Genomic DNA, 21,116 nt, shown 5'->3' on the forward strand with positions numbered 1-21,116 from the left:
GACCAAGGTGATAGAACAAAGAAATACGATGTAGCAAAATTGCCGTACTTATCCTTTAAAAAATAATAATCTAAAGTCCATATATCGGGTATAATCATCCACAGCTACCAGGCTACTGGACATCTCCTATTTGGATTTTTATCCATGTGGATCTATGCAAATTAGCATTTCCTTTATATCTGATTATCTGAATTGCACATGTGGTTCTCCCATAATTGAGAGTAAGTAAATTGTATTTAAATTGCACCTTTTAAAAATTTGCATTTGTTACATTGCATTAATATAGTTTTTCTGATGTAAGAGGTAAACCATATAAGCAATAGCCTTGGAATTAGCCATTTCTAAGAAATATAAACACCTTCCATTAGAAAGCCCTATTATTATTATTGTTGTTATTATTATTATTATTATTATTATTATTATTATTATTCATTACATTTATATCCCGCCTTTTTTCCTCCAAGAAACCCAAGGCGGCGTACATAATCTTCCTCCTCTCCATGTTATCCTCACAACAACCCTGTGAGGTAGGTTGGGCTGAGAGTATATGACTGGTCCAAAGTCACCCAGTGGGTTTCCATGGCCGAGTAAACAATTTCAGTTGATTATTAATCTGCCTTTTTATCAATTAAATAAATTTACATATCCACCAAAATCTCAACATACATACTTTTTTGAGATATTGAATGAAATGTAAGTTAAGTAATCAATGAAAGTTTCCATTTGTTAGAAGGAAAGGCCATTTTCAATAATCTATCAGTTAAAGCTTGGAGCCATAGGGTATAATTTTGTTAAATATCATATTTAACATCACTGAGAAAAGCTAAATATTTGGTAAACATATTCAATATTAAACATAGAAAAAATCCCAAGCCTATAAAATGTGCAGACATTTTTCCAGAGTGGATCAGCAAGTTATAGGACAATTCCACGAGTAACTTGTTCAGTGCATTTATTCTAATTGTATTGTATATAGTTACAGAAAATAAAGAAACAAGATTTTTTCGATTCTGATGTATAATAACCATGTGAGAAGCATGCTTTAGAAGACTAGTATAGTTACAAGGGCATAGGCGTTCAACCCCTTCCCAAGTAATAGCCCACTTTTGTTCCTACTAAACATCATAGTTAAAGGGTGTTGACTGAAAGATGCTGGGAATTAGGCCATTGTTTTCCCAGGACACCATTTTATGTGATTAAAATGCTCTTATATTTTCATAGAAAGTCACAGTATTACCATTCAAAATTAACAGACTCAGTGCTGGAGTGTAATTCCGATAGTATGCACTGCAATTTAATTTCATGGTGAATGTGGAAATGGTGCAGAGTTTTCATCTTTTAGGTGAAATAACCAAGATACACAGCTGTATGATATTCAAAAGAAATCCAGTCTAGTTTCTACCCTCTATCAAACTGGATTAAAGATGCTGCAAAGTCATCCAGCAGATCCTATTATAACTAATCTGCACTTATTGCTTAGCTACTGTAAGTCACTGCATCTTTCAGAAGATTCACCCATCTTGTGTTTAGTTGACCTTGGCAATGGGCGCTTAAAGAGGAAAGTTAGCTATGAAAAGTGTGCTTCCCAACTAAACAGGACACTAAAGAAAACACCAGGCTTGGATTGAAAGTGGGGATGTTCCTAATGCCACATTAAATTAATTGGCACTTAAGAGTACCGCTGGATTTAGTCATGTGTATGCCATGTGTATCTTTTATATGCTTTCAGTCTTGGTGCAAGAAAAGTGACCAGTGGGAAAGGAATGTGTTTGCTTCCCCAAAATTAAAATTTGTTTTGAATTCCTTTAGTTCAATGCAGTTAAAATAATCCATCCAACCTCAAAGTTGTCTTAGTATCCTTTTGTTTATAGTAGTTGGTAGAACTTCCAGCTTGTAGTTTCCCAGTTAAACGGATGTTCCCTTGCTTTAGAGTGATATTTGTTTGCTTCTGTGCTTCATACTTGATGTTAATTATTGTGAATTAATCTTGGACATCTGTGTAACTAATAGAAAAAATAAACGAGCTTTTTCAAACAGATTTGTGACAGGAAGTAAATTACCCAGTGAGTGTTGTGATAATAGTCTCTTAAAGCTATGTCAACACCAGCGTTTTGTCCTGTGACCTGTGATTATCATCTTTACTTACAGAACGTTACTCAGATTACTTTTCTATAATGCTGTTAATGATAATAAAATTAGTAGCAAAAAGAAAAAAAGAAATGTGAACCGTAACAGTGGTTGCTTTATAGGCTGTGGATGAACACAGATGAACATTGATTGCATGGCAGCTTACCACAATGTAACCACTTAGTTAGCTGATCATTTGAATTCTCCTGCCAAATAGAGAAGATCATTTTAATAAATAATCATCTCAATTGTATCCAGCCAGTATTCTTTAGTTCAGTATTAGGAATTCTCTCAATGCATTAGCTAGCTAATAGACGTACAGATATAATATATTTATCTAAAATTATGTGCTTCATTTGGATTTTCTGTATGTAGAACCTTGTGGTTCTGAACCAGCTTAACTGGCCCATCAGGTTTATCTACTTGGAAGTTTGATCTTCCTAGTGTAAGAATGAAGATAATGGCACCATTGGCCTTAACTGTCCTTGGTGTCAAGTGGAAGATGCTTACAACTGGGATGCTCTAGAGGTGTCATCTTGCATTTTATAAATGAAGTGGTAGGAATATTTTTCATCCTGTACTCAAATAGTTTTCAGAAATGTGCATGTCTTGCTGGATCAAGCCAATTGCTTCCTTATTTCCTTTTAGGATTCTATTTTCTAAAAGAATAATTCCAGCATGATGGGGGAGGGGAAGTTGTCCAAATGCTCTTGTTATTTCTTCATCTTTAGCAAAGATTTATGGGGGGGGGGTGTTTCTGGTTATTGTACATTCATCAATCCAAAAGTACACTAGCCTTAATGAAGTAATATATTATGATGCGCCATATTCTTAGCTGTATGTTGAAGAAGGGGTGTGTGTGTGGAGACAAATCAGGGGTGGAGTAGTAATGATGTTTCTGTAACATAGACTTGCTTCTTCTTTTAAATAGCAAAATATACTATTATGAAGGTGGGGAAAGGACTGACTATCTTGGTGCATTCACCATGTTGAAATCGGGACAGAAAGCTTGATACTATGTATCCTTCGATTATATTAGCCAATGGCTTTTGATGGTCTTGAAATTGACTGTATTTCGAAACCTGCCCTGCTCTTGGTTTATACAACATTGCAGGCACCCTGTAGCAAAATCCTAAATATCGCCAAATAAATTTGCTACACTAATGACAAGTTGCCACTATTTTCATTCAGAGGAGCTGCAAAATGTGAAGAAGATACATAGCTGGGAGAAATAGTGGGAAAAAGACTGGATGCCTTGGTTCTAACTCAGGGGTAGGCAATTTGTGGTCCTCCAAATGTTTTAGTGTGCAACTCCCATCAGTCCTCACCACTGGTTACGCTGACTTGGGCTGATGGGAGCTGTAGTCCAAAGCACCTGTTCTCTAACCTAGTCCACATGCAGAAGCCTTTAATTCATTTCTCACTGCATCTGTTCTTCCACTGCCTTCCTCCCCCCCACCAATTGATACTGCTAGTAGTGCATGGTTCAGCAGGTGCCAGACTGTGTCCTGTGTGAGGCTTGCTCTGCTGCATTTTACTTGCCATGAGCCTGAAGAGGTGATAGTAAGAGCAATCAGCATCTTGGGTGAGGTGTAGGGAATATCAACAGGACAGGGCTCAAGTTCATGGATGGACAGCTAGGCATAAACTATAACTTCTCCCTCTAGCAGTGTTAGGACAAGACACTGAGGACGCCTTCTGACCCTAGTGAGTAGAACCTGGCTGGCACATAAGTTTATATGTTGAAGTACTTTTAAACCTGATTGTACCGCCACTCAAAAATATTGGAATGCCCAGTAGTGTTCGTATTGCTCTGCGTGTCACATCTGTTACTCCAGAACTGTTAAACCATTACTAGGGACTTCTTCAGAAACAAGCACACTTTGAAAACAACAACTTTGAGAGAACAATGCATACAGCATGGCTGCTTTTGCTGCTGGTTCAGTTCTCTCTGGACCTCTGTCTTCTGTGTGTTGTTCAGTAATAGTTGTTTAAGCAGTACTGTACACTTCCTGAGATCCACTCACATTACCATCTGTACTCTACTATAAAAAGCATATACCAATTAATATTTTCCATTCATCATAACTCCTCGTTTCCTCATTGTTTGAGTCTTTCCCCACTCATCTTAAAATGGTTAATTGAAATATTGCTAATTGTACCTTTATTTTTCTTTTTTAATGAACAGAGAGACCCTGCAGTCTCAGCTGATGTTTCCATCTCTAAAAGTGCTCTGTACTCCCGGATAGGCAGCTCAGAGGGAGAAAATACCTCAGGATTGCTTTACCAGCAGCAAGACTTGGATTCTGCCTTGCGAGTAGCCAGAGAGGAGGTAATCGCAGTACTAAATAAGAAAGTCTTCCCTTTTTATTACCAGGCTTTCATGAATGTAGCTGCTCTGAGGTTTGCTTGCTCCATATATATTTTTTAAAAAGTGTATATAAAAATGAATAACTTATGATGTTGCAATTATGGGCCAGTACAGCAATAGCCAACCATCTCTTAACTAGGTTCAGTAGAGAATAGTTGAGGGATCATTCCCTGCCCTGATAAGCATGACTGCTGCCTCACCACCCTTAACCATAATTGAGCAAATCCTGGTGTGCTCCTTTTTCAGCATTTTATCCCTTAAGTGTGGCTAAGAGGCAGCTGGCATTAGGGTTGCATACCTTCTTGCAATCAGTTGTATACCTTCTTGCAATCAACTTAATCGAAAACTGGCCCCTTTCATACACAAAATGATACTGCAAAGAGCAGACCATCTATTTCTAATGATTATTATTTGCTGAGGAGAATCTTGTACAGTTGAGACATGCACTATGGACACTATACAGCAGCTGTTCTGTTTAGCCAGTAAAGAAACACATATGTGTATCAGTTAATTTGGTCTATATACTTAGAATAGACCTTTGGTCAGATTTTGGCAAGGGACACTGATGTGACGCTTATGAGTGTTGCACATGTAGAAGAGAGAATATGAGCACTGTTTTTAGCAATTTTCCTGATGCTGTGGCATATAGCTTTTGAACAGAACAACTACAAAATTCAGTGGACTAGAGTAGCATTGTAAATATGTCAAATTATCTAGGATGGAATCCAAGCAAAGACACCATTGTGGCTCAGCCATCTCTCCTGCATGTGCAGCATTGGTGAAAGATCTTTTTCCAATCTCTGTAACGATTCAGTGTCACCAGTAAAACCTAGATATGGATTTTGCATTCTATTTTTGCTTAGCCTTAACTTGTTTTTAGAACAGCAGAAGTGGAAGCACCAACACATTTTGATTTAATAATTTTGCCCTGCCCTAGTGACATTCTTTAGGATGTTAATGTATCCAAATACTTTGTGTCTTTAAGATGTTATAAACTGATTCTTTCTCCTTTGCTAACAGATTATAGCTAAGGAAAGAGAGATATCAGAATGGAAAGAGAAATATGAAGAGAGCAGAAGGGAAGTCCTAGAAATGAGGTGTGTTTTGTTGCTTCTGTATCAGCACTTCCACAATTAAATTGCTCTTTCAACATATCCATCTGTATCCATGTGTGAAATAACATTTATTCATTTACTGCTTGTCCGAATTATTAATGTGGTTGTGTCTCCTTTTAACTTTTTGCACTGGACCTTTAGTCAGCAAAATTTCTATCATACAGCTGAATTATATTGAGACCCTAAAAGAGGACACAAATATCCTCGTACTGATATTTTTTGCAAGGATTATTTGCAATCTTGACTGTTGGAATCAACTATGCTAGTAATATTCACATATACAGCATATGTCTAAGCTGGGAGTGAATTCATAACAGTCTAGGGAAGGCTGCATCTACTCTCTGGATAGGTATTGTCTTGAGAGGTAGACCTTTGTGATGGTCAGATCACTGTCTGATTTAGGCAGGGGCAGGGAAACCTTTTGCATTCGAGGTCCACATAACCCCAGAATGTATGAAAAAATCATTTTTGCTTACAAAACATGCAAGCGTGCTCTGTTTGAAGCCCTGAACGTGATTGCTCACAAATTGCCAGACATGTTCTTGAGTTCAAATTGCTCAACTTTTTCAGTTTGATTTTGCACAAATTAGGGGAAATTTGCACAAATTTTACATTCGATCACTGCTCGATTCGTGTAATTCCCCCCTTTACAAAGAGGGAGCAGCAATGGCAAACGCAAACAGGAATCGGGCGCGAGATGAGTGGCGAGACGATATTTGGAGAATCCTTGCGGTCACAAACATCCTTCGTTTGCCCATCCCTGGGATTAGCTTGGTTGAAACCTGTCAGAGTCTGCATTCCAAGAGGGGGTAGGGCCAAAGCCAGAAGTGGGCAGAGTTAAGGAGGTGACTCTTTGTTCTATATACAACACGTCTGCAGGAGTAGAGTGGGGATTATTAAGGATCCAGATGGATTCCAGAATGGTCTGAGGGATAGTGCAAGAGATAATCAAGGCAAATCCATTGAAGCCCTCATTGCAGAGCAGGTTGGATACTGGATGAAAGCAGTTGACAGAGTTACACCCTCAGCGTGCCCTCCCCTGATCACTGAGGCCTCCTGAGCAGCAGCAGGTCACAAATCAGGCAGGGAGACAGCTATAGCACAAGTGGCAGAAGATCCACACTGAATCTAACCAAGCATACCACTGAGCCCATTTGTAGCTCTATCAGGGGCAATAGCAGTGGGGTGACTATGTGTTCCTATGCATACCTAGTTGATCAAGAGAGCATTGAGGACTCTGTCAATGCTGACAATCACCGAAGTGCGAGTAATTGGAGCCTGAATTTACCCCCTCTACTGTTAAGTGGATGAAAAGAGATGTAGGTACTAAGCTACTAACATAGTGGTGAAATTGAGGCTCAAAAATATTAGCTCATTCAATGTTAAAAACAAATTTGTGGCATTTATTGATTAAAGATGGCGGGATTATGGATGGTTTCTTTAAAATTGTCTTTAAAAGCAAGGTAGCACATGCATGCCACTTTGAAGATTCATTTTGCAAATTGTGACTCATCACTCAACTGCTATGGATCAAGGCTAGTCACATTTCATTAGCCTGATTTCACTCTGGAAAGGCATGGATCAGCCGCTTAAATCACTTTTAATCTGCTTATTCTACCTAGCTTCTTTCTGAGAACAAATTCAAAATGGGACGTGAGTGTGTGCTTTTAAAGTGAGGGCAAAGCTTTCAAGTTGTCATTTTGCTTGACAGGTTTATAGCTATTTCATAAAACTGGAACATGCATAGATTTGTCATGGCATCAAAAATATTTTTGTATTTCCCCAAATAAGAATGTGATAACTAATCATTTTAATATACAAAATCCGGAATATAAGGTGGCATATCATTATTATGCCCCACTTACCCTTGCTTCCTGACAAAGTCAACTCAGTTTTCCAATTGTAAGAATTCACCAGTTCAGCATTCGCGAGAATAGCAAAAGGGCACAATCTGCCTTTGACTGAAGTCATTGATTTTTAATACACTTGGATCAGTCTCAGAAAGTGTTTTAAAATTTTGTAGTAAATTATTTTGTAAATCATCACTGCAGACCTTTTACTTTGTTGTGTTCAGAAGTCTTGTAGTAGCATTAAGATACTTAGAGTTCCAGGGGAATAGTAGGCAGCCGTTCTCCCCAAAGTGATGATGCTTACAAAAATAATTTTAACAAAAAATCAATTTGTAAATTGCTTTCAGATTTGGATAAGTATAATGAATCCCATATTGCAGACCTGACCGACTTGTACCAGTTAATGTTTGATTTAAAACTCGTTTTGTATGGAAGCAGGAGATCTGTCTAGCATAAGGCAGGCTGCAATACCTGGGTGACAGATTGCACTTTCTATAGGAAGGGCATGCGTTTAACATTCCCATCACGCCATACTAGTGTGTATAATCTTTATTTGAATACTGTCCTGTTGAAGTTCAACTATATTTGTCTTGTTAGAATTTTTGAAGCTGTTTAGTAAGTCTTTGAAGAGATGCCACTGTAAAATGTAATTCGTAGATGATGCATGTTCATTGTTTTTTTCTCTCTTCCCTTTTACAGGAAAATTGTTTCAGAGTATGAGAAGACAATTGCTCAGATGATAGGTAGGTGGCATTGCCATGAAAGATAGATTTCTCTCTTCGCATTTTGTTAAGAGTAGTATAGGAACACACTTAAAGTTGGGCTCCACTTCTGATTTTAACTATACTTGTCTTCAGCTTTCACTTTAAAAATCAATAAGAATTGTGATGGTATCTTAGTGAGGCATATGCTACTAATTAGTCCTGAAAAACTGATGAAATTGAGATCTGAAGCATTTAGATCTTTGATTTTGTACAGACAACCAAGGCATCATTGTTACATGTTTAGATGGCTCTTCTACCATTTGACATAATTCATCAGAACGACACAGTTCTCAGCATAATTACTAATGCCAGTGGATGATTTCATTGTTTCTCCAAGGACAATCTATGAAAGCACTCCAACAATTATTCATTAGTATAACTGCCAGATCACAAATTATTAGGTACTGAAGTGTTAGCAACTGGTAATCTGATCCTGAGCACTTTGATCACAATCCAGGGCACAATACAAGTAGCTGTGTGTGCACAATATGGAATTTGACTCTTTTGCATAAAGGCACTACTTCAGCTTTGAGAATTTCAAAAGTAATCTGTTATGCAAGGCACAAAGCTGCTTTTAATAAAGAGGGTCAGAAGCCCTACTGTACACATGCAACCCCTTGTGCGTGCCTAAAGATCCTCTTTGGGATTGTTCCCATTCACTTGAAAGCTGGTTTAATTGATTACAGTGGAATTTATTTCCAAAGAAATGTGCACAGTTACTGCATTTGGGATATGTGTAATACTGCTTTATGTGAGTTGAGCCAGTATAGGATTTCAGTCAATCGTATTATGAGATTTCTGGTAAAAACAAAAGAAGACATCTCAGTAGTTGGTAAACTACACCCTGCAAAAAAATAATATCCAGAACATTTTTTTCTGAGTTGTCTTCAGCCACCTATAAAAGGGCCCTTTCTAATTCTCTGCAAGTCAGTATTTGCAAGTCTAAAGGACTGAAAATCAATCTTCAGATGCCTATATAAATATTTCACAAATGCATGTACTTAAAATCTTCTCTCTGAAAATACTGCAGAATGCCTAGACATCAGTGGTATTTCAAAACTAATCATATTATTATGCTATGCCTTTTGGGGGAACTCGATTCCAAACTGGCCTCGCTATTAGCCACTGGCTCATTGCAATATGTCAAAACACTTTGGGTCGGTTCTGGCCTGGTGGAATAAACCTTTCTACCACTAGAGTGCTTCATAGCATTGAAGGCCTGCTTCTAGTAGCACCTTAACTAATTTTATTAATCAAGCTAATTTTCTTATATTAATCAATCTGATTGTTTTAATCAGGCATATAGCCCATGAATGTTTATGATATATAAATTAGTTCATTATTAAAGTGCTATTGGGATTACACAGTCAACAGCTTGAAATGTATTATTTAGGTAGTTAAAATATATATAAAGCTTTACATATGCCTCATTTGAAATGCAAGGACTGGTAGACCAAGGCTTCATAAAGGAGCATCACTTTGAAGGGTTCAAAGTATTTATCATGATGTTAAAGGCTGTGTAATTTTGGCTCTTTTATGTGTACCCCAGATATAAGTAACTTTGCAAATGCAAAATTATTTGCAAAACCATCTGGTAAATCCAGTATTAATCTGGATTTTGTGGACTCGTGTGTGTGTGTGTGAGAGAGAGAGGATATATGTGTTTGTGACTGTCTTTCTTAATGATTTACCTGGCTTGTTTCTGTTCTTTGTTTTTAGTTCTCCTTGGTCAAAGTCATTCAGTACCAGCATAATATATTGTTATTAGTTTCCAATGTGTACTACACATGTGTGTCTGGTTCTGATGGCAAGGGTGATGCACAGGAAAAGGAACTACTTAAAAATCTCCCAGTGTAGACTAGCTTTGCCGTGCCTTGACCATTTCTACTTAACTTTAATTCTTTTCTGCATTCCTTAATTTCCTCTCTTCACATAAATGAGCCTCCAGGCCATTTTCCTGATGTAAAGCACCACTTCAGTGTCACATTTTTTTAATCTGTTAGTTACACTTGAACCACATTCTTCCCCCAAAGAGTTCGGAGCACCTTAGGTGTGTTTCTCAGGAGGTCTCTCAAAACGGCACTGCTCATAGCCAAACCCACTTAACTTTAACTAAAGAATCTGATCATATGGCTTTGGACCATTCTTTGGGCATAGTATCATCTTTGATGCTGACTATTGGAATTAAGGAACGATATACTGCTGATGTGACTTTAGAATAAAGAGTTTAATATCTCCCCATTTTCTTATTTCAGTCATTTCTAACTGGAGAGCTTTGAATCCTGTTTTTGTTGCGATTAACTTTGAGAGAATCTATACAATTTCTCCACCAGGTCAACTGAATCTTTACTGAGCGCCTCCTGCCATGAATCCTCTCACGTAGGAGCCTCCATGTGAAAGATTTGCAGCATACATTACTTTAAGTGTGTGACATAGGGGAGAGACATATGCCTGTAATATGAAAAGGACTGGCCAACTCTATACGTGGCTGACCTGGGACTTAAATGTGCATGGAAAGGTCCCTGAGAGTCCACATAGTCAGTTTTCCCTAGATGGATGGATGTATATATAGGAAAAAACAAATCTCTATACAAATTGATGCTGCTATCACTTCTACTAGTGTGCAGACTGTATCCCAAGTAGGACCAGTGTAGAAAAGGTACATAGAGAGCTCATGGAGGTCAGAGGTTCAGTGGCACATATTCAATGTGGCTCTGATCTTCAGAAAGTGGCTTGTAACGTCTGGGATGCCAACTCCCACAATGGCTTCAGAATTGTGCTTTATTTGGTTCTTTCATTAAAAGCTCAGTTAGGATGGCCTAAACGTTCCTATGGCAGGATGCTTTAGATGTCAACTGCAGGATTTTAGATTGCAATTATTGGGTGGTGGGAGTGGGAAATGTTATATATGTTTGTGGTTTCCTCTGTTACCTGATTTAGATATTCAACAGGATCGCGGAGGTTGGGAGTATTGACTGTGTGCTACACAAATGTCAGGAAAAGAATAAGAAAAACAGCTTCACTTCTCAGAATGGTTTCCCACTTATGGCTTGGAAAGACCCTTCTAAGCTCTTCATAAGTCTGCAACTGAATGTGTTTTACTAATCCCCTTTGAAAGAATAATAATGAATTGGATCAAATAGTTATGCTAAGGCTTGGCCGTTGGCTGCAATGTCGATACAGAAATGTCTGCTTTTTGTAAAAATGTGTGTAGATGCTGGGAGGCAGGCACTTGGTCTGACTGTATTTTTATGTAGCTCTTGGCATCCTTTGGCATGCATGCAGCTTTCAGATGTTGTCTGTCTACATGTAATTTCCTACATGTTAAAATCCCTTCAACTTTCCTCAGCCTCTGCCTCTACTGCATGTTTGTCTGCATTACAAAATTAAATTGTGTTCCAGGAGCATTGTGTTTGCCACATTGTAGCTTAGGGTGCCATTCATTGACAGAAATATATTAAACAACTATAGGCGGATAATAAAGATTGCAAAATGAAATATAGCACCTGTTCTGAAAGCAAACGCTCAATCCACAGATTTTGTGAGCTCTCTCTGAATGGTTCCTGGGCCCCTTACGTTAACTGTTTTGTCAGGGTAAATTCCATATACAGCACTCCCATTTTTCATGCTTCCCACTGCCCCCTGGTTGAGCCATTCATTCATCTGTTAGTGTATCATCCTTACATTTGACAGCCAAAACCAAATTCATCCGTTCAAGGTTATTATGCTGTTAAGCTCCCCCTTCATGGAATTAAAGGAATATTGTGCTCTGCTTTAGAGATTGTTGCGTTTACATTTTTTCTGCTTTCTTGATAAATTCCCTGATTTTTGTATTTTGCTTCCATTTTTGTTGCTTCTTGTTCTTTGCTTGCAATCCAAAACAAAGGCAAGCCCGGTAAGTAATGCTTTTGCCGACTTTGGCACCTGCGTATTGCAATTTTTCTTTTGCTTTTATTCTGTGTATTTGCTGTAGCCTCACAGGAATACAAGATGATTATAACCAATACATTTTGAAGGATTGGCAGATTCCTGATAGTGAAGTTCATTGTCCGTTTTTACCTCAAGGATAGGGTGTACCAACATTATTTTATTACCAGTTGACTGAATTTCAGCAGTTTCCAAAATATTTCCAAGGGCAGTGGTGAATTATAAAAAGTATAGATAGAAACTGTTTCCCTCACTCAAGGACAGTCTTCTTGGCCACCTTAAATACACATTTTAAGAAGATGAAGAAACTCATATAATACTTTATTTCAGGTCCTATGAGCCAATTGCCATATGTCACGATGAGATGCACAAGCTTCAGTTGAGGGAACAACTCATTTATTTCCCTGTAGGGAAATTGTAGAGGTTCTGGATGTCACTCCGGTGTGAAAAAAGATGCACAAGTCACTCATGCATCCATTTTTACCACTTTGGCATGATGTCCAAAGCTGCTCATTGTGATGTCTCAGAGTATTTTGGTTTTGGTTTTTTGCATCAGAAACAACAGGATCAGATATTTGGAGATGATTATGAAAAATGAGAGAAATAACTGTGAAGACTGCAATACATGGGGGGGGGGTTTGAGAGAGGGAATTGTGAATAGAAATGGAGATGTATGTTAAGAGGGCAGAAAACACTGAATAAAACAAATCGGCTTCAGGAGTGGATTTTTAAACAAGCTTTACAATTTCATTGGCAAGAAAAGTCCCAATGTATAGTTAAATGAGAGGAAGCAGCATCAAACTCTAGCAGATTTTAAATACTAACAAAGGCTCTCATGATTTTTGTTAGTACAATAGAAAGATTAGAGACCAAGGTTTATGAATCCTGTCTCGAAAACAAAAACAAAACACAGACTGGAATCCGAGATGTGGCTTGCTGGTGCTCCATTTGCACATGGGGTGGGTGGGTTGGCAACACTTCACAAAGGCAGAGGGCTCTTTGGAGTGACATCCCATGAGACATGAGGGATGCTGCTAGAATGAAACATAGAAGACTTTAGGATGGACATCATATTTATTGGTGGTTTATAAACAAACAGATGAGCACATTTCCAGAAAACCTTGTGTTTTTACAACAGTTACTCAGTAACTCCCTGCTGGTTTCAGCCACTTGGCCTAGAAGTGGAACTTTTCTAGTTTTGTTGTTTGTCCCTCACATCCCCCTCGGGCCCCATTTTAGAATTGCTGTTCTTGAAAATCCTTGAGAGCTTGGAATAGATCATCCCGGATGTCTCCTCCAGTAATCTCCTGCTGGCACATTTATCAAAGACCTCCCCACAAAGATTTAGGAAAAGAAATCTCTCCCTGTCTCTCCCTCCCTCCACTTAATTTATTTGCTAGTGTAAATATAAAATCCATGTTGGATTATGTGGATTTTTTTTAATGGTTTCTATTGCTGTTAGCTGCTCTGAGGCTTTTTAAAAGCACACGGTGGGATATAAATTGAAAAGTAATAATTTAAATAAATAATATGTTCAGTATAACGTTTAAGCCTGAGTCAATATCACTATTGAAAAACTTCTGGTCAATGGCGATGTGGGAAGTGATTCCACTGTAATTACTCAATGACTTCCCAACTTCATGTGGAATAGGAAGTTAAATTAATTGACCCCCGCTGATCTAAAAATCCAGGTAATATACTATGCCTTTCACACCTGTCTCTCTTTAGCAGTTATTGTGTAAAATGAAATTAATGGATGTGGCATCTTGAAGCCTGCTGTTTCCTAGTGCTTTGCACTAGTAAATATGAGTATTTTGTCCTATGTAAAATAAACTGGTATTTAATTTTGTCCCACTACTTTGGGGCTATGTAGGACTACAAGAGACAGCCAGGAAAGTACATTTTGCAAACATGTTCTGTAGCTATAGTTCAAAATATGCAATAGGGGTTAGGCTTTTATCCTCTTCTATCAAGGACTGATCAAATGAATGCTTTAATATAAAGAATGAGTTTAAATTAAAAGAGAAAAATAATGCATAGTTTATATGTGTGGAAAAAGCTTCTGGATTTGCATTCCTCTAGTCTCTCACACTTGAGAGCGAGTCCTATTGAACTCAGGGAGGGGATCCACATTTAACATTTTCACTCACCAGATTTGCATCTTCAGGGTTACTTTCTTAGAGTGGCAACAAAATCAGAAGGAACATTGAAATGAAGGATAAATGAGTTCCTTCCTAGTGTGCTTTGTTTTTAAGTTTTCATGTAATATCTGAAGTGATATTTTAAAATGTCTGGAGATGTGCATATTCTAGTTGTGCGTCTAGGCAACATACTTTTTTTGGGGGGGGGGCATGTGCAACTTGAAGCTTCGGACATTACATTAGGAGCCTGGCACATGTACGCAATGTCTGATGGGGAACTTTGCAGGCACATATCCTGGATGCAGAGACAGGCTGGGTATGTCCTGTACAAGCACTAAACAGGCACCCCCAGCAAGCCAAATGCCACTTAGTTTTCATAGTCTTAAGAAAGAATTAGAAAATAGCTGAGTTTCACTTTAAGTATCTCTATTGACATTAAATTGTGCTTAGAGAGGCATTAATAACAACATAACTCTTTGCTTCAACATACTATTTTGACTACTTCATGTTAGGGGTTAATGGTGTACATCTAATAGTTTTACATGTGCACACGGCAGTGGGATATATAAACACATTCTCCCACACTAGAGGCATTCAAGAGGCAGCTGGACAACCATCTGTCAAGTATGCTGTAGGGTGGATTCCTGCATTGAGCAGGGGGTTGGACTCGATGGCCTTTTAGGCCCCTTCCACTATTCTATGATTCTATATGTGTTAACGCATGTGTTTCTATATAGAGACCCACCAGGGAACTATGGTTTATACAGCTTCCAGACAAGGATACACTTGGCAGGGGGATGATGACACATATTTGGAATGTGTCAGGTGGCCTTTACTGCAAGTACTGTAGTTATATACGAATATGCCACCTTTCAGGATACAAATTCTTCCAAGTCAGCTTACAAATAATATCAAAATAAATGAAATCATAACAACGAATAAAATCCCATCAGGATCCTTCCCACAGGGCAGACAGTGGTAGATGGCCCTGTGGTCAGGGGAGGGGGAAAATCCACTGGAACAGGAGAAAACACCTGGTGTTATCTCATCTGCCTCCTACTCTTTCAAGGACTCTTTCCTTCACATCTGTTGATATTAGATGTCCATGTGGATGGGAGGGGAGTCCAGCTGGAGCAGGCCCTTAAGTAGACCACTTACACATCACCAAGAAAGAGGAAATTGGTGCCCAAAGGAGGGCACCAATTTGCATAACACTTGCATATGTTAATTCACATGTACAGCTGCACATTTAGAAATAATTATAATTTAAATAGAAATACAATACATAGCACTGTGATGAGCATGCTGCTATCCAGGTGCTGTTGATGTTTAGCTACAATTCTGCTCTCCCTTCGTCCAGTTCTTTTTCTTTTAAGCTGCACTTGCACTAGGCAGCTCTTCAAATAGGACACCTGGCCACGCTATCCTGAAGTCATCTTTGCCTGTCTGCTTCCCCCTCTCTCCTGTGATCCTTCCCATGGGGCTTTTGATGGTAAATGGCCCTGTTGGGGGAAGTGGGCAAGGAGGGAAATGAGAGTCACCTTTTACAATGGGATGGTTACAGTTTTTGGAGCATTTCAGTTTAGAAAACAGGAAAAGAATGTGGGATTTTATAGAGTTGTATAATGTGGTGTGGATAGGGAGACCTTTTTCTCCTTATCTCATAATGCTAGAATTTGGGGTCATCCAATGAAGCTGAACACTGGGGGATTTGGCACAGATAAAAGGAAGGACATCTTCACATAGCACCTAGTTAAACTCAGGAAGTTCAATGACAAGATATCGTGATGGCTTTAAAAGGGGATTAGAGAAATTCATGGGGGATAAAGCTATCAATAGCAACTAGTCATGATGGCTATATGTTCCCTTCAGTCTTAAACACAGTACACTTCTGAATAGCAGTGGGAGAAGACTTTAGCCCTTAGCCCTTGTTTGGGGCCTTCCATAGTCATCTGGTTGGCCACAGTTCGAAACACACTGTGGGCAATGGATGCTGTACTAGATAGGCCTTTAGTCTGATTCAGCAGAGCTTTTCTGATGTTCTTCTGATTGCTTTGAGTAGACTTTTCTACTCTGTTCTTAGCTGGGGGTGCTTTGTTTTGAGGAGCCATTTTTTTAAAATGGAAGGGTACATGTTATTTGCTGCATTTATCACTTCCATGAACTTAGACGATTCTACATTTGCCTGATCTAGTGCCTGGTTTCTGACTCATGCTGACTTAAGGCGAGCTTATTTTTCATCTGTAGGAATCCTAATTTTGCCAAATTAATAACTGCACTGAATTTAATTAATTGGATGTCTGGCAATAGTTTAGGCACTGGCAGAAAGGAGGGTGACTCCCAAGCAGAAGCTTTTTCCTTTGCATTTAGTATTCAGAGATGTGCTAAATTGTTTCATTCATCATAAAAACAAAATGAATAAATTGAACTCTGGCTAAACAACATTGACTATGCAAGGTTATGCCCCCTCCATCGTGCTTTTGCAGGATGTCTCATCCTAATGTTCAATATCTTAGATAAGACACACAACAAGATACTAATTAAAAATGTTCAGTGTTCTTACCAGAGCTCCTTGTATACTTGTCCCTCACAGAGGATGAGCAGAGAGAAAAATCCATGTCCCATCACACAGTCCAGCAGCTGATTATAGAAAAAGAGCAAGCGTTAGCAGACCTGAACTCTGTGGAAAAATCACTAGCGGATCTCTTTAGAAGATATGAAAAAATGAAAGAAGTTCTTGAAGGATTTAGAAAGGTAAGTTACTGTATAAAGAACACTTACTGCCTTGTGCCTTAATGCAGAGGTGTGCATATGGAACTCTTGCACCCAGAGCTTCTATATTACTTTCAGAGGAGAGAGCCTGATTGACACAAACACATTTTTGTGTGCAAATCAGATTCCTCTGTTTAATACACTTGAGGGTGAGGGAGTTTCTGGAGTACATCAATGCTCAGGCTCCCTTATTGACCAAAATGTTGTTTTTATTTATGAAACACTTGGCGGTATAACCATATATGGCTCATTTATCTGGACTGTAGCTTGCAGAAGGCTTTGACCTGGTTACTTGATGGATGTCAGAGTGGGATTAATCCTATGCACTACCACCCAGCTCTAATCAAAGTAGTTAAGTGTAGTGAGGCCAGTCAAGACAACTTCCTTTCACCAATAGACCAGAGTGAGTTAGGACTCTTAAAAGTACAAAATGATGCCCACAGGCCCAAAAAGGTTGCCTGCCCTGGGATTGGGTAATATTCCCTGACACCTATAAAAGATGCTGTTTTAGGCTTGCTTGCTGGTTGGGCAACTAGCACATTCCATCTCCAACTGGAGTTGGATCTGAAACCATTTTGGGCTATTTCTGAAACAAAAGAAGTTTTGCTGAAAAAGATCTTCTTTATTACTCAAAACAACTCTCTTAACTAGTATTTTTATCCATTAAATGAGTTTTCTAAGCAATCACAGAAGAATGCATGGATGTACATGTTTAAGTTCTGAAGTAATTTCTGCAGAACGTAGCTTTTTTTAAAAAAAAAATGGAAGGAATACCTAGATTGCACTGCAACTTAAATCTGTTGTGTTAACCATAAAATGATTTCTAGTTGAACTATCTGTTTTCTGGACTTTTGGGACAGCGATATGTCATTTGAAACCACAGGCTGAATTTGATCAGGAAATACAAAAATGCTGTAAACCCATTCATGGCTTTTCCATTAACTCTCCTTGCTTCCATTAGAATGAAGAAGTATTAAAGAAATGTGCACAAGAATATTTATCACGAGTAAAGAAAGAAGAGCAAAGATACCAAGCACTCAAAATTCATGCGGAGGAAAAACTGGACAGGTATTTTACCAGTGGATGGGGCAGATCCTGGAATTTCAGCTTGAAGGCCTTAGTCTTCTTTAGTCTGTGTTGCTCTCCTCAGAAAAGCAGGTTGTATGACCTGTATAAACTCTTCCTCTTAAGCTGATTTGTATATATCTGTCTGTTCTGCATGATTTATTTTCTAGTCATGGGAAAAGAGCTGCCTAGACCACTGAATCCCTGGGTATCCTGCTCAGCCCTCCTTGCCACTTCTCTCCATCTAAGGGCTCACCAGCATTGGCTACATCAATGATGGGGGAAATGTGGCCCTCCAGATGTTGTTGGGCTGCAGCTCCCATCAGCCCTAGCTGGCATCCCCAATGATGAGGGATGCTGGGAGTTGCAGTACCATATGTTCCCCCATTCCTGGCCTATGCGCTTGGAAGGATTACTTTTTCAGCCTCAAAACCTGTTTTTTTAAAAAATTAACTCTGATGATCCCATGAAGGCTCTGTTCTACATCCAATGCCAAATCCTGTACTTACGTGGTAGGAGTGTGGAAACATGATATACCTACATTGTAATGAATTTCAAATCAGGATTGTGTCATTAATCACAATAATGCAAGCATATATTTTTGTTCATGATTACAGATGTTGAGAGTGAAATGTTGTCTTCTGGCAGCTTGTACTTTTCATGTCCAGCTTCTTCAAGGACATGCTTCTCAAGCAGGCAAATTGTCCCATCAGAACTCCTCCACGTGTCTTTATGTTATTAGTAGGCACCAAAAGCAAGACGAGCTCTCCTTGGCATTCACTCTAGCAACCTTTATTTCCACAGAGCCAATGCTGAAATTGCACAAGTCCGTGGCAAGTCTCAGCAAGAACAAGCAGCTTACCAAGCCAGTCTCCGTAAAGAGCAGTTGAAAGTGGATGCATTGGAAAGAACACTGGAACAAAAGGTAACTTGCTGTGAATTGATTTATACATTGCTTGTTGAAGGGAGCATTGTTTTTTGTGAATCCTAAGCCAGACTTGGCAGCTACTTGCCTAAACCAATGCAGAACAGGAGAATTCTGTTTCATTCCTTGACTGGATATCTATTTTTGAAGTAGAGTTAAGTCACACCTTATGATTCAGCAGCCAAGAGTACTCCAGCATAAGTACTGTAAGTGCAGTCAGGGTTTGACCATTCTAAATTGTGGAATGATGTAACCAACAGTGAGACTTGGATGAGAGAGATTTACAGTTAATTGGATCATAAGACACACAGTGTTGAGTTTATCAGAGTTCTCTGTGAACTGTCAAATGTACCATGAATTGCCTGCGTTGCATAATTCAATAGGACACAGGACACCCTGAAACACCATTTTAGTGAATCTGGAAGAATTACCATGTCTTGGTTTCCTATGAAACATGGTGTGAGTATTATGAATACCATGTGGAAGTTGACTGTAATAGCTTTTCTGTGGTAGCTGTTCTACACAGTCGTCATGGTAGCTGGATAACATAGACAGGGTTGGATCCAAGCTTAGTCATACCCATTGAAATAAACTTTTATGTCCCATTGCTTTCATGTTCCATGACTAAGTCAGGATCCAACCCATAGTATATAACTTTATCAAAATAGCTACTCTACATGGATCTTATTTTCTAGAGACAGAGATGAGCAAAGTTAATCATTGGTTAGAAACTTGTGATGTTCTTCCTTTGTATAAAAACTGATAAAAGCTGTGTGGACCCACACCTCTTAGATCAACATAAAATCCCTTGGAGGGCTGAAGAGTCATATTGATACCATTTATAGCTGCTACTGCTTCAGTTTTGGAACTAAGGTTGGGTCCCAACACCATTACAAGCAGATGGAACTATGCCTTCGATGCTATCAGTAACTCAAGCTGTTACTCTTTTTTTTAACTCCTTGTTTTATCACCTAAAATGATATCTACTAAAAATGTAAGCACAGATTTGTACCAACAAATCTTTACCTTCTTTGCCATGTATTCTTTTTTAGAATAAAGAAATAGAAGAATTGACAAAGATTTGTGATGAACTAATTGCCAAAATGGGGAAAAGCTAACTTTTAACCAAAATCCTGGATTTTAACCTTGAGTGCAATATGACCATTGGCACACTGACGTCCACACTTCGATGTGAACAGGATCTATTTTCACTTTTTTGTATGCACTACTGTATTTTTCTTTCTTGATAATGTTGATTTGATTGTATGCAGTACTAAGAAGACTATCAGAATTCCTTGCTATTGTTTGCAATTTTTTTCCTAGTATAATTCATAGCAAGTTGATCTCAAAAGTTCCTGTATCAGGGAGATTTGTCAAGTTCTTTAATAAATTACAGTTGCTCATCCTAGCCTTCCCTTTGTACATGAGTTCCCATGTTGGATGTCTTTTTTTGGATTTAATATAAATGTGTATTACTTGCATGGGGACTCTTGCCTTAAGGAGTGTAAATTTGATCTGCATTTGCTGATTTGTAAAATAAAATGAAAACTTTAAAAATTAATGTGTTTGCATCTTCAATTCTTTATTGAAAATAAATGACTCCTTCCAGCTCAGAAATAAGTACTGCTTCATTTTGCTACTTTTGTGAATGCTTTACATTAAATTCTAAACCTGTGTTGGAGTGATGCCACCTGATTAAGGCCAGGTATGTGTCATCAAAGCCCATCATAATTTCAAGAGATGGAATTTTGTTCCAAAAAGGAGCAGCACCAGTCTCTGGCCACTAAGTAGTAAATGTATTGCTAGCCCTGCATCTTCTGTGCTTTGCCAATTAATCATTGATATAATGACTACTAAAGTTTGTCTTGTCTTAACTTGTTATTCTAGAGATCTGTAGGGGCATTTTTACAACCATCTTTATAATTGTGACAGTTATCATTTAGGTATATTTGATGTCACTACTATTCCACCACACTCTAATTTCCTATTCTCACAAGTGAGGCTGCTATTTCTGTAAGGTCACTACACTCTCCTACAGTTCCTGTGGGTAATTATGTGG

General features: G+C 38.5%; 1 protein-coding gene across 7 annotated transcripts in view; it reads left to right on the forward strand.

Annotated features, from left to right (window-relative positions):
- Positions 1-20,618, forward strand: part of TACC2 (transforming acidic coiled-coil containing protein 2) — a 157,354-nt gene extending 136,736 nt beyond the window's left edge. For all 7 annotated transcript variants that reach the window (XM_063132753.1, XM_063132754.1, XM_063132749.1 and 4 more), the window contains 7 exons: positions 4,316-4,459; positions 5,519-5,595; positions 8,163-8,206; positions 16,889-17,049; positions 18,029-18,135; positions 18,937-19,057; positions 20,110-20,618. In XM_063132753.1, coding sequence (XP_062988823.1) covers positions 4,316-4,459; positions 5,519-5,595; positions 8,163-8,206; positions 16,889-17,049; positions 18,029-18,135; positions 18,937-19,057; positions 20,110-20,175 — 720 coding nt within the window. In that variant the 3' untranslated portion in view covers positions 20,176-20,618. The remainder of the gene's footprint in view (positions 1-4,315; positions 4,460-5,518; positions 5,596-8,162; positions 8,207-16,888; positions 17,050-18,028; positions 18,136-18,936; positions 19,058-20,109) is intronic.
- Positions 20,619-21,116: the final 498 nt, after the last annotated feature.

Source organism: Elgaria multicarinata, chromosome 8 (assembly GCF_023053635.1).
Source record: "Elgaria multicarinata webbii isolate HBS135686 ecotype San Diego chromosome 8, rElgMul1.1.pri, whole genome shotgun sequence".
In the NCBI taxonomy this organism is placed as follows: Eukaryota; Metazoa; Chordata; class Lepidosauria; order Squamata; family Anguidae; genus Elgaria; species Elgaria multicarinata.